We start from the raw sequence: 13,247 nt of genomic DNA on the forward strand, positions 1-13,247 counted from the left end.
GAATACATGAGTATTCATGTACTCATGCGTACAATTTGGATGCTCGATTATAGAATATATTTGTATTCTATTGATTCCCGTTTTAAAGGCATATTAACTTATATATATATATATATATATATATATATATATATATATATATATATATATATATATATATATATATACAGTACAGACCAAAAGTTTGGACACACCTTTTAATTCAATGAGTTTCCTTTATTTTCATGACTATTGACATTGTAGATTCACACTGAAGGCATCAAAACAATGAATAACACATGTGGAAATATGCACTAAACAAAAAAGTGTAAAACAACTGAAAATACCCCTTATATTCTAGTTTCTTCAAAGTAGCAACCTTTTGCTCTGATTACTACTTTGCACACACTCTGCATTTTCTTGATGAGCTTCAAGAGGTAGTCACCTGAAATGGTTTTCACTTCATAGCTGTGCCCTGTCAGGTTAATAAGTGGGATTTCTTGCCTTATAAATAGTCATGAAAATAAAGAAAACCCATTTAAATTAAAGATGTGTCCAAACATTTGGTCTGTACTGTATATATATATAATTAAATCAGTATCACTCACGTGGAAATATCATTTCGTTATTAGTTTTCATGTCACAGCCGCTAAGAAATGCTATTTGTGAATTGCTCCTGATTTGAACAAGGTGCAGACATTTTCCTTTTTATGCTCACACAGTCAGTGGTTAAAAATAAAAAAGAAATCGTATTTTTTATTAATTATACTTTCTGTGACAGCAGCCCAGTTCCTTTCAGACTAAGCCTCCTTGGTTTGTTTTAAAAATGCGTTATCTTAATGAGAGCTCAATAGGCTGCTGTGAAAGCAAACATTAATTTATTATATCGCATGGCAAAGAAGACCAGAACCGACGAGTGGCAGACGTTTCCTTAGCAACGGGAAGTGTGAAATTCAAAATCTGTGACGTCACGCCTTTCCCGTGGTGCTTTGGAAACCCAAATTGAATGCTCGACTAAAGAATATATTTGTATTCTATTAATTCCTGTTTTAAAGGCATACGAAAAGACCTGAGTTTGACACGCCTGGACAGAAGGAGCTCACCGGCACCAAAAGAGGAGAGTGTATCAGATAAAGGTAGGACTTATCGCAAGTGGAGATTGTTCACAAATAGTGTTGACAAAGCATTAGCTTGACAGCTAACGTTAGCTTAGCTTAGCTCTGTGCGCTAGGTGATTGGATTGTTTTTGTTTTCTTTTTGTTTTCTTCACTACTGCGACTATATATTAATGACAATTAACATGTAAACATGTAATGCTAATGCTAAATATAGGTAAATACGTGTGGTTAAGATGCAGTTTCAAATCTAAGTAAATAGTTTTGTAGTGGCAAGTAGATTATAGTGGTGCTCTTATTAGCATCTATTTCGAATGAACTCCATCCATATAAAATAAATGAATAATAATGTCACGTTAAAGCCAAACTTAACATCAGTTGGATTGGATAACTTATTGTGTTGTCTTTGCTTGTTTTGTTAAGGTATGATGGATCAGGACTATGAGTGCCGGCTACTGAGACAAATAAATATTCAAAATGAGAATGCAAGCCCCATAGTAAGTATGCAAGAAACTTACCTGTCCTTCTTTGCTCATTTTCTTTTCCCTCAAAATTGTTTTCATTGAAGCTGGTAGAACGTGCAGGAGAAAATAAAAAGTATCACAAAAATAAGCAAGATTCAGGTCTCAGCTTGTTAATTGATCGGTCATGGAAATGTCAAGGCAAACATTCACTTTAAGATGTTTACATGCTCTGTTGTTTTTTTATGTGTCCATTTTATTCTCTGTTTTTTAAAAAGTCTACTATTCTTGAGTTGAATAAATGCACAAGAATGCCATTGTATGGCAATACATTCTATTCTATTTTCTGTGCTATTCCTCTATTAAAGTTATGGTATTTTTAAATAAGTATTTAACTTTCTGAATATTTCCAAACACTTTTACTGCATGGTTTTGTGCCATAAAAGTTAAAAGTTGTAATAAGGAGACCATTTGCGATGGTCCCAGATTTTCTGTGTTGCTCTTTGTCTGATCTGTCATTGTGTTATCAACTCCCACTGTGACATTTGGCATCTTATGCACAACATACTGAAGAGAAACTCCACCCAAAGACAGTCTTTTGTGGTTTTAATATCGCACAAAGTGACGTTCTTATGAGACTTTTTTGTTTGTTTGTTTTTTTTTTGCTGAGAGATTTTGTTCCATAAATATATAATGGCATTACACAATTGTGGATTTGTCAGCCGAACATCCATTCTCTGAATCTGCTGTTTCACCACCTCCCAAAGGTACTCACCTGGATTGAGATCTGGGGACTTTGAGAGCCATTAGAATAAATTGCTCTCATTGTTATGTTCAAGAAACCAGTTTGCGATGTAGTGAGCTTTGAGACATGGTGCATAATTCTGCAGGAAATATCCATGTGAAGATTTGTAGATTGTAAATAAAGATATTGAGATGGTCAACAATAATAATTGGAACGATTCGGATTGAATTTATTATTCAACCAATTATTATTATTATTAAACCAAAAATCTTGTTTCTCATAGGAAACAAAACCAATATCTCACAGAAGATAATAGGACTAAAAAATTTATTTCTTCCTGTTTTTATTTAAATTTGAACAACAAATGGCACTAATGAGCTCAAAGTGTGCAAAAAAAGGTATTCTCTCTACCAGTACATCAACACCAGCCCGAAAGAGTGAAATAAAGCTGTTTGGATTTGTGGTTTCACATTGTTTTTCACCAGAGTCTGACACTGCCATCTGAATGTAACAGCTGAAATCAACACTCATCAGACCAGGCAACAGTTTTCTAGGCTGTTATTGTTCCATCTTGGTGAGCCTGTATTAACTGAAGCCTCAGTTTCCTGTTGTCAGCTGACAGGAGTGACACCCAGTGCAGTCTTCCACTACTCAGTGTCAGCATATTGTGCATTCACAGATTGTGCTCTGCGTTTAAGGGTTTTAATGAACTATTGAGCTTTCTCTTTTGGCATCAACAAATAACTTTCGTCTGCACAACTACCTCTCACTGGAGATTTTCTTTTTCATACCTTTGTCTATAAACCCGAGAAATACATGTCCAAATTTTGGACATCAGTTTCTGAAATGCTCGGTCAAACCTGTCTGGCACCGGCCACCATTCCTCTGTCAAAGCTACTCAAGTTCCCTTTGTACTTCACGCAGTTGTAATTTATGTTTAATTGGTTTAAAGATGTTGTTCAACATTAAAACAACTCAATGTTGAATTGGTGGGTAACGGCTTAAAAGAGAGCCAGACTGTTGCTCTTTACTGAAGAACCCTCGTTAGCTTCATGTTAGCAAACGCAATATAGAAGCTTTTGGGTCTAAAGTTTGTTGCTCTGTTGCCTCTATACAATGTAAGTGTGCATTCAGTTTTTAGAGTTGCTTGTTCAAATAAAGCATCTTCAGCCAAAGCCTCAAATTTTGTAATCCTTTGTTGTAAAGATAACCGGATTATCGACTCATATTCAATATATTGGCATCTATAAAGTGCCTGTTTGACAAAAACAAGCCAACTGATTGCATCAAATCGCCGTTATTTGGTCCAGTCCTCAGCTCTGAGAATGTAAAGGGCTTCAGGCGACAGTCAAGAAGACAGCCGCAGCAGGCGCAGAAAGTTGTGCCATCTGTCTTAACTAGGATGTTTAATTCATCATCATTGAACAAAATTGACAATTCTCACAAAAGAATAGTTGTAAACTGGCGCGAGACTAAGAATGGAAGAGCTTGTTACTGTCCATCTGTGTGAAAGTAAAATAGTTAACAGATGAGTTATTTGACCGTGGCTCCAGGGTTGAGCTAAAACAGGACCTCATTGGACAAATGATTGGCCTTTGTAAATGTTGCCTCCTGTTGTTAACACCTCAAATGAATGCACCATCTGCCACATAAATTATCCTCCTGTTTTGTTATTAAGATTTCAAGTCTGTGTCCAAGAGCCGTTTCTGTTTGGCCTCCAGTCAGAAAATGCCGTCTTCTCTCTTCCCTCATGTAGAAAGCTGTGGGAGCGGTGCGATCTCTGACACCCACCAGCTCCCCCCTGTCCTCTCCCAGCAAGCACGGTGATCGCTTCATCCCCTCCCGGGCGGGAGCCAACTGGAGTGTCAACTTCCACCGCATTAATGTGAGTCTGCCGCTCTGCACCAGCGACTTCGCTGTCTGTCCTAGCAAACGCATAACGCTTCCAGAATCAAAGTGATCAGTTTGTGCGCTTAGGAAACATATTTCATGCTACTCGTTTTGTTCGATCTTCTGTTTAATGTCCAGCTTCGTCTTTTTTTTTCATTTTCTGATCCAGGAAATTGAAAAGTCGCACAGTCAAAATAGAAAAACCAAAGATGGGACAACCGACAGCAATAAAGGTACTCTATGTCCTGATTTATTTTATTTGTTTTTCTCTTAACCTGGGATATTTTTGGCACAAATCCATAACGGCATCCATTTCTCCTGACTTCTCAAAGCAGGCAATATCAGAGATAGATATCAGTCACTCTAAATTTTCTCTTAAAGGATTCTGAGTCAGTCAAGGCAGAAAACGCTGTAAATGAACACACAACTCTTACATAAATTGCATAATTCTATCCTTGTTTACTTTTTGTAAAATGCGAGCTATGCTCTTTTAATTTTAAAAGCCTGTGTTTATCACAACAGTCAGTCAGAGCTGTTTTATTATGTCAGCATTTTATCTATCACATAATCATTTAATCTTTCTTAAGTTGAAATGATCTTCATCTTAAGAAAGATGAAGATCTTTCTTAAGAGCTTCATCTTAAGAAAGACCTTAACATCTTTCTTAAGAAGACAGTTGTAGTTTGGTAAATTTAACCCTTTTGTCTTTTTATTTCCTCAAGCAAAAATGATTATTTAGCTAAACATTGATGCCGAACTTTATTAACTATTTGCTTTTTAACTACAGAGTATTGTTCTTCTGGGTTTGTAGACTTGTTGGACAGTTTTTTAAATTTTTTATCCTTTAATAATGAACACCAATTAAAAATTACATTTCGTGTTCACTTGTGTTGACTTTGACAAACATTTCAATTAGTTTGATATTTTTAAACACTGAAGTGTGCGAAGCATACAAAAAAAGGGAGGCAAACACTTTTTCACACTGCTACTTGCATATAAGCATAGAAAAGATTGTAAAGAGATCGATGATCATTACCCTTTTTTTTTCTGTGGTTGCTTATGAACATAAAACCTGGTTCCTGCACCTTCACTCTACCAAAAGTGTTAAATTGAAAATAATCATTTTAAAAACATCATGCGTTATGAAAGAGGGCTCGGTTTGGCTGGTGAGCCTCTCTGGTTCAGCTGCCTGTTCGGGAACTCCTGGAGACAAACATTGCAGCTGCTGTGTATGAATTTGGGCCGCCTGACCTGATTCAAGCAAGTTTGAGCTTGTACTAAAACATCCTTACTGAAAGAGCTCTTATGAAGCAGTAACTTTTCTGTTTAGCCGTCTTCTGTTCAATGAACACGAAGTGGAGGAAATATTTATCTGATCGCAGCGGTTTTGTGAGCTTGCTCACCTGGAAAGAAAGGAAGGGTTTTAATGAAATGAGGTGTTGATCCCCTGCGACCCTGCCAGGTTTCACGTGTCTGTTTGGCACAGAGGTCAAACGCAGAATAAATCCTTTCATATCAGCTATCACCATGGAAAGACAGGATATGTCAAAGGCACAAGATAGGAGATCTGAGCAGGGTGTAAATCTTGCAACTATCTGTGTGTTTTTGTTTTTATTCAGAAATGTTGGAAAACATGATGATGAAAAATCAGGGAGTTTTTCTGTTACGACATGAATTCAACACATTTATGGACTAATGGCCCATCTAGTCATAAAAATGTCATGTGTGAACATTCCTCCCATAGTGGAGGCACTGATTGGTCAGTGGTGACCCAGGACGCATTGCCAGGGCAACAAGGAGGGAGGGAGGAAGGGAGATCCACGTTAATGTCATTGAGGCTCCTAGTCGGTCTCCACACCTTAGTCCTCCAAAAATGTTCTGAATGAGCCGTAGCTTCGTGTTGCTTAGCAGCAACCACTAAACCTAAAGGATTTAGAGTATTTCTGAACAGAGGAGCGAACCAAAATCCTTCCTGAGAGGTTTGCCAACCTGATGACCAGCCGAACAAAATCTCTGAGCCGTGCTTGGCAACAAAGGTGTCGCTGTGAAGCCCTTAGTAATGTTCTTCTAAAGAATAAAATCTGTATTTTTTCCATAGTAGAATTTAAATATCATATCATAGCGAAGTTTAATTAATGATAAATTATTAATTGTTTATAGTGAACGACATACACCAGAGAAGACAGTGAGTCTTTGCAACATATTTTTTTTATTGGTTTTAGATGTGCATTCTGAGCTGATTTTTATCTAATACTTTGGACTGTTTCCTCAAGCTTTTCCTCATTCTTAAGCCAGTTTTGATGACTTGACCTCTCCTTTATTTACAAAGTGTGAGAAGGCATATAGAATAAGGAAATCAGTATTAAGCACAGCTCAGGCAAATATTCTCGCTAAAATGTGAGAGGGAGCAGTGAGATTGCAGAGGGAGTACGGTGAATTTGTTTAATTTTGACAGCCCAGTTAGATTTTTCACCTCTCATCTGCGTCTCTGTCGTCAGTGGATGGTCTGGCTTACTCTGCTCTGCTGAAGAACGAGCTGCTAGGAGCGGGAATCGAGAAAGTTCAAGACCCTCAGTCTGAAGACCGTCGATTGCAGCCATCTACTCCTGCCAAGAGGAGCCTTTTTAGTGTAAGAAAAGAAAACGGCTGTAATTCGTATTTGTTCATTTTAAACGGGGATTTCCTCCGAGTTATTTGCCGTTTGTGTTTCATAGTATTCTGTAAGTACGAAGAGGGCTCTACCAGAAGAAGACGGCAACACGGTTTCCCCGTATTCTTTATCACCCGTCAGTAGCAACAGGTAATCATTTTTATTCCAGAATCAAAGAGTTTTTTGGGTTTTTTTGTTGCTATGATTTTTTTTCTTAACTTGTTATTTGGTCTGCAGCCAAAAATTGCTACGGTCACCAAGAAAGCCTACACGCAAGATTTCCAAAATTCCCTTTAAAGTTTTAGATGCTCCAGAGCTTCAGGATGATTTCTACCTCAACCTGGTGGACTGGTCCTCTCTGAACGTGCTCAGCGTGGGGCTGGGTACCTGTGTTTACCTGTGGAGCGCCTGCACCAGCCAGGTGTGCGACGCCTCTTTTGAATCTGGCGTTGAAAGTTTTCCGATCTTTGTGTAGCGCGTGTCGAGAACTTTTTTTCTTTCTTTTTGTTTCCTAGGTGACGCGTCTTTGCGACCTCTCTGTAGAAGGAGATTCGGTTACGTCAGTGGGCTGGTCAGAGAGGGTAGGTCCCCATCTTTTTACAAAAAAAAAATTAAATGGACCTTTCTTAACATGAAAAGATGGAGCTCTAAAATAAGTCACTGACTTATTTTAGACTTTATTTTTTCTCCAGAAATCAAAACAAATTTTATTTTAGTTCAGTTTTAGGTATTTGTTTGTACTGCATACCAGAAAAAAATGTCTTATTTATAAGTTGAAATGTTTAAAGGGCAATGAAATTCACATTATTTATGAATCTACAAATAAAATGCATTATTAGAATGTGAAGTATGATGGGACTTAATTGGAACTAAATTAGATCTCAATACAATTATGAATGCATCTATAAAAGAGAACAATATATTATTAAGTCACAGCCTTTTGTTAAAATATAATACGAACTGTTACATCTCAATGTGACTTACAAATGCCTTGTACCAATCAGTACTGCCTAATATTCATGAGTGTGGCTGGTTCTCTTTTGGATAATATTATCCACACAATTAAGTGGAACAAATTAAAATTGATGTGACCAGAGGCACAAAGACATAATCTGTCAAATATGCAGGAATGTTTCTGGTTTCTGTGGAGACTTGACTTATTGCCAGTCGACATGATTTATCTGAGCTACTGCATTTGTTTTACAGTCCAAATCCTTGACTGTAAAATAAATAAAATACCCGGGCAGTTGTGTATATTTATATTTACACAATATAAGAACTGTTAAAAAATAAATGTTGGGCAAAAACTTAACTAGAAGATTTACTTTATGGTTATGATGTAGAGTTTAGATTTATGACCCAACCCCAACCAGTGAATACATAGAGGACAGAGACAGCCGAACAAGAATACACAATGTGCAGTTGTGTTAATCTGCTTATTATAGTCTAAATAAAGGAGTTAATAGTTAACCTTCTGAGGAAATAAAGGATATAAATAGGGTGAAGATTCTAGACAGAATGTATCAGCGCAGACTCCGCCCTGTTCCACTCAAACAGCAGCAGCGATTGGTTCCTATCAATCACGCGTCCCAACATGACTCACCCTGTGGTTACAACAAGCGACAGGATGGAGCCGGAAGACATTGAACAAAAGCTAAAAACGGGAGAAGGTTTACTTCTGACTTAATTGATGGCCTAAAGAAAAAGCTGTAAAATCTTAATTAAAATAATATGTCGGGTTTCTTCTGGCTCAGGCCTATAATTAAAGTTAATCAGTAGTGTTGAATTGGGCTTAGACATAAAGCCTGCTGGTCAAGTTGGATTGGGTCTAAATGTAGACCATGATTAAAAAGTCATGGTCTAAATAGTTCACTATTTAAAAATCAAGTTTCTATTCTGGTCAATGGGAGTAGAAATGGACGTCGTATTAAAGCTACCCAGGATTTACAGAAAAAGGCTATTGAAATAGAAACATATCCATTATCCATTATTGAGCAGAGCACAAAATTTCTGTTCCTCTTTTTTTCAATAATTAAATGAAAGTTGAAGGTTTAAGGTTTAAATGCGTCATCTGACTCCACAATCACATATCTAAGTGTTTGGGCTGAGCTGTGTTTAACTGGACGTGTGTTGTTTTTGTTGTTTTTAGGGTAACCTGGTAGCGGTGGGCACTCATAAGGGCTACGTCCAGATTTGGGACGCGGCAGCAGGGAAGAAGCTTTCTGTATTGGAGGGACACACGGCCAGAGTGGGTGAGTTGACAGTAAGACAGATGAAGGAGGAGACGGTGCGAAGACGAATTTATTAGAAGCTTTGAATATTTCCTAGCAGTTGTTATCAGTGTCTCTCGTTCTCACCCAGTGAATCATCTCCCCTTTGACCTGCCTTTCGTTGTTTTTCTTTTTTTGCTGCCAGGTGCTTTGGCGTGGAACGCCGACCAGCTGTCGTCTGGAAGCCGCGATCGTGTGATCCTGCAGCGGGACATCAGAGCGCCACCTCTGCAGTCGGAGCGCCGTCTCCAGGGCCACAGGCAGGAAGTCTGCGGGCTCAAGTGGAGCACGGACCACCAGCTTCTGGCTTCAGGTGGAAACGATAACAAGGTGGGCAGAAGAAGGATCTTACCTGTTCCTCCGACGGCTGAACTGAACGAATGGAGAGCAACCTAACGTCCTGCATTTCCCTGTTTCCATAGCTACTTGTGTGGAACCACTCGAGCGTGCTGCCCGTGCAGCAATACACAGAACACTTGGCTGCAGTGAAGGCCATCGCCTGGTCGCCCCACCAGCACGGCCTGCTGGCCTCAGGTGGCGGCACGGCTGACCGCTGCATCCGCTTCTGGAACACTCTGACCGGCCAGCCGCTGCAGTGCACCGACACCGGCTCTCAGGTCTGCAACCTGGCCTGGTCCAAGCACACCAATGAACTGGTGAGTCCTCTGATGCTGATGCTCTTGATGTGAAAGAAAATAGTTGCGGGGGGGGGAAAAAAAGTGCAGTTGGTTCCAGATATGTTGGTGACTCAAAGCTCAGCTTGGAAATGACTAAAGGATTTTAAATCAGGCTTTTTTTTTGTGGTAAATACCAGTTTTTAGTTTTCTCTGAGGTCTGAGCTGCCAGTACAGTTTAAGTTCCTCATTTTTATTGACTTGAACACATGAGACAGATAATGTGCTGGAGGTTCTTTGAGATTGCAGTTAAAATTTTTTATTATTTTATCTATTTTTTTTTTTCCATTTAATTTTTACTCCAGAATGCTTTCACTTTTTACTAAGAAAGTAGAAATTGTTGCTGTTTCTTAAATATTTGACTTTTGCCAGGGTAACGGGTGTTTCTTTGAACGTTGTGACCCTGCCATTAGCTTTTTGTTTGTTTTTGTTTTGTTTTTTCACTGCTTTTATTCAATACCACACCTACTGTTTGCTCCTGTCTGCTTCTGAGCCACTTTCCTGCTCATTTGTTTGCTTTTCTTTTGTTTGTTGTTCTCTCCAGGTTAGCACACATGGTTATTCCCAAAACCAGATTCTGGTTTGGAAGTATCCCTCTTTAACCCAAGTGGCAAAACTCACCGGGCATTCCTACAGAGTACTCTACCTGGTAAGCAATTTATACAGAGATTTAACCACCATAAACAAGAAAACTGTGTAATTAGAACCATAGAAGACAATTATTATAAGAAGTTGGTGAAGGATAATAATAGGCACAGGGGAATCTTTGCTTGGATATTAATTCACGTGTACATATTTTTAAATTTGAAAGGACAGTAAATTAGCTAATTTTTAAGTTCTTTTGGCCTCTTTAAATTTGTCACTAGACCCAAAATCTGCTACAATATCCTTTCCAGAGGGTTCAAGCATCTTAATCTTTCCATCAAATTCACCCTCAAAATTAATTTTCTTCTTTTCATTGTTTATATTTAAATTCTTCAATGTTGTTAAAATTCATTAAAGTATTCATACCTCCAAATTAGAGCGTCCTAATGTTTTTTTCTCACATGATCGTAGATGCTGTTTACAGTATTCTGGCTCCAGGCAGAGAACAGCTGATCGTGGTTTTGATCCTAGATAAATTGCTCTGGTGGTTTTCTGTCTTTAGAGCTGCTTTAATAGATATTACCTGTGAAGTCAAACCGTCTACCTCCTCTATGATCCTCTACAAAAAATCTGGAACTGTGCCGAGAGAGGGTCAAACATTTACTGGTGGAGACATCTGCAGTGATGTAATATGACGGCACCATGTTGCTATGGGAAGCCAAGCCGTTTCTTTTATAGAACCAGTTAAAATCTGGTTCTCCTTCCAGCTCCTGGTTGGGCGATGGAGCTGATTTGCTGGAAAATAATGAATAGACAGTCAGCTTTTCTGGAACGTAGCTAGAATGATAACAGTATAACCCCGATCTTTATTTTGTGTACTGGATGTGTAATAAGGCACTCTGTGCAGGCCATGTCACCCGATGGAGAAGCCATCGTGACCGGGGCGGGAGATGAAACGCTTCGGTTCTGGAACGTCTTCAGTAAAATGAGATCCACTAAGGTAGCGACCCAACTCCTTTTTCAAAATGTTCCATTCCCCTAAATGCTCAACGTGGCATTTTAAAACGATTTTTTTGTGATTTCTCCCTCTCAGGAATCGGTGTCGGTGCTGAACCTCTTCACCAGGATCCGGTAGTCTGTTCTGCAAGGGAGCGGCGGCGGGAAGGGGGATTCATCTCTGCACGCATCGCGTTGTGACCGGACCATCTTCAGGAGGGGAGGCGGGGCCCCCTTCCCCTCCACTTCCTTTTGAATAATTTAGTCGTGTTGTAGCTGAGGTTGGGAGGTGCTGCAGAGATGCACAGTCAGGTTGTGGAGAGCTGTAGGGAGGAGTACAGCGCACACAGAGTGAACCACTGCCTCTGCCAACAGACCTGTGGTCCCCGACCACGGGGAGCATTCTGGAGTCGTCTGTGTGATTGTTTTGTTTACAAACTGACTCTGTGCATACCTGCCAAAATATATTACGTTTGTCCTTTTGATTGTTTGTTTATTTATTTTTAACACTTTTTTTTGTTAAAGATATATTCTGATGGATTTATTTTCATGTCCGTAGCTTTCAGTCTATTGTCTGGACTAAGTCTGGATTTGTTCAGGTTTGTTGACAGGAAATCCTTTTTTGTTTTTTGTTATTCAGTTCTGATGTGTCTCGCATAAAGACTACAAATAACATCAACCAGTTTTGCTTCGAAATCTCAAGACAAGTCGATTTCATTTTTTTTAAAAAGCCTTATTTTTTTTAAACAGAGTTCATTTTAGGATAATAAGTGTTCAGGCATTATTTCTCAATATCATAAGTTAAAGAAGAAAAGGACTTATGGAAAACTGTACATAAGGACAATATTACAGGAGTAATTCCTGTGAAGCTGTATCGTTTTAGTCTGACTTGTATGGGATTCTTTTTTTTTTTTTATCTTATTATCCTTTAGTTCATTTGTGGATTATTGGACAAGGAACATTTTTTTAAAAGTCAGTTTGGTTCATCTGTGTACTTTGTAACCACAACTGAACTTTACAGTTTGAAAAAAGAAACAAAATGAATAATCCGAACAAATTATGTTTGCAGAACTTTTGCGTTATCTGCTGAGATGCTTGAGCCCAACGCCCTTCAGCCATGGTTTTTGGATAAACATATTTTACCGTATCATATCACCTGCTTTCATTTTCTCCCTGGAATGTCAAGTTGAGGTGCCAGGTTTAAATGAATGACTTTTATTTTTCTATACAGTGAAGCATGTTTGAGGAAAAGATGAGCAGATTTGCTGCAAACATCTCATTTGATGCCACTTCAAACTTATCCTGCCAATGTAAATTATGGAAAGACTGTTTAAGTGGAAAACTTTCTGTACCAAGATTTGATCAGCAAATAAATGCCCATATCTTGTCAAGTCTGCCACGGCTCGGCTGTTTTGTTTCAAATCCGAGCTTTCGGTAAATGGACTGAACTTTTATAGCATCTTTCTAGTCAGATTCAGCAAGCTGCACTCTTAAAACGTCCATATAGCGTCCCTGTATGCGTTTCTTTTAATAATGCGCTTTTTGATTTACAGAGTCCTTTTCTCAGATTTTTTTAAAAATTCATTAAAATATTGTAAGTTCATAAAATTATATATATATATAATATATATATAATTTTATTTTCAAGATTATTCAGCTTGACTATTTTGGTCCCCTGTGGCAAAAATGAAATGTCTTGACTTTGGTCTAGACCATCAAATCCGACATAAAATTGTTTTATTTACTAATGAGAATCTTATGCTGTACTTGAGTTTTATTCACTTATCATTTATTTCCTATCATCCTTCATCAATCTAAACACTTTCTAGCTTCCGTCTCCTTTTCTACGCCAAATCCAAACACCAGAGGGAGCCACTCAAAT

The 13,247-nt window shown here is 38.4% G+C and overlaps 1 protein-coding gene across 1 annotated transcript; it reads left to right on the plus strand.

Moving 5' to 3' along the window:
• Positions 1–932: 932 nt before the first annotated feature.
• fzr1a (fizzy/cell division cycle 20 related 1a) lies at positions 933–12,760 on the plus strand. Its single transcript, XM_032566450.1, has 14 exons — positions 933–1,115; positions 1,518–1,591; positions 4,057–4,185; positions 4,360–4,423; positions 6,689–6,819; positions 6,905–6,990; positions 7,078–7,261; positions 7,356–7,421; positions 8,990–9,092; positions 9,256–9,440; positions 9,533–9,766; positions 10,329–10,433; positions 11,277–11,369; positions 11,463–12,760. Exons 2-14 carry the CDS (start codon positions 1,520–1,522, stop codon positions 11,502–11,504), a joined length of 1,494 nt encoding a protein of 497 aa, XP_032422341.1. The 5' UTR covers positions 933–1,115; positions 1,518–1,519; the 3' UTR covers positions 11,505–12,760.
• Positions 12,761–13,247: the final 487 nt, after the last annotated feature.

This window comes from Xiphophorus hellerii, chromosome 6 (assembly GCF_003331165.1).
Source record: "Xiphophorus hellerii strain 12219 chromosome 6, Xiphophorus_hellerii-4.1, whole genome shotgun sequence".
In the NCBI taxonomy this organism is placed as follows: Eukaryota; Metazoa; Chordata; class Actinopteri; order Cyprinodontiformes; family Poeciliidae; genus Xiphophorus; species Xiphophorus hellerii.

Bases quoted from the DNA above. Each gene is read 5' to 3' on its own strand.
- fzr1a (XM_032566450.1), top strand. From the start codon at position 1,520: ATGATGGATCAGGACTATGAGTGCCGGCTACTGAGACAAATAAATATT. The intron at 4,186-4,359 runs GTGAGTCTGCCG...TTTCTGATCCAG, and splicing joins TCAACTTCCACCGCATTAAT to GAAATTGAAAAGTCGCACAG. The intron at 7,422-8,989 runs GTAGGTCCCCAT...TGTTGTTTTTAG, and splicing joins CAGTGGGCTGGTCAGAGAGG to GGTAACCTGGTAGCGGTGGG.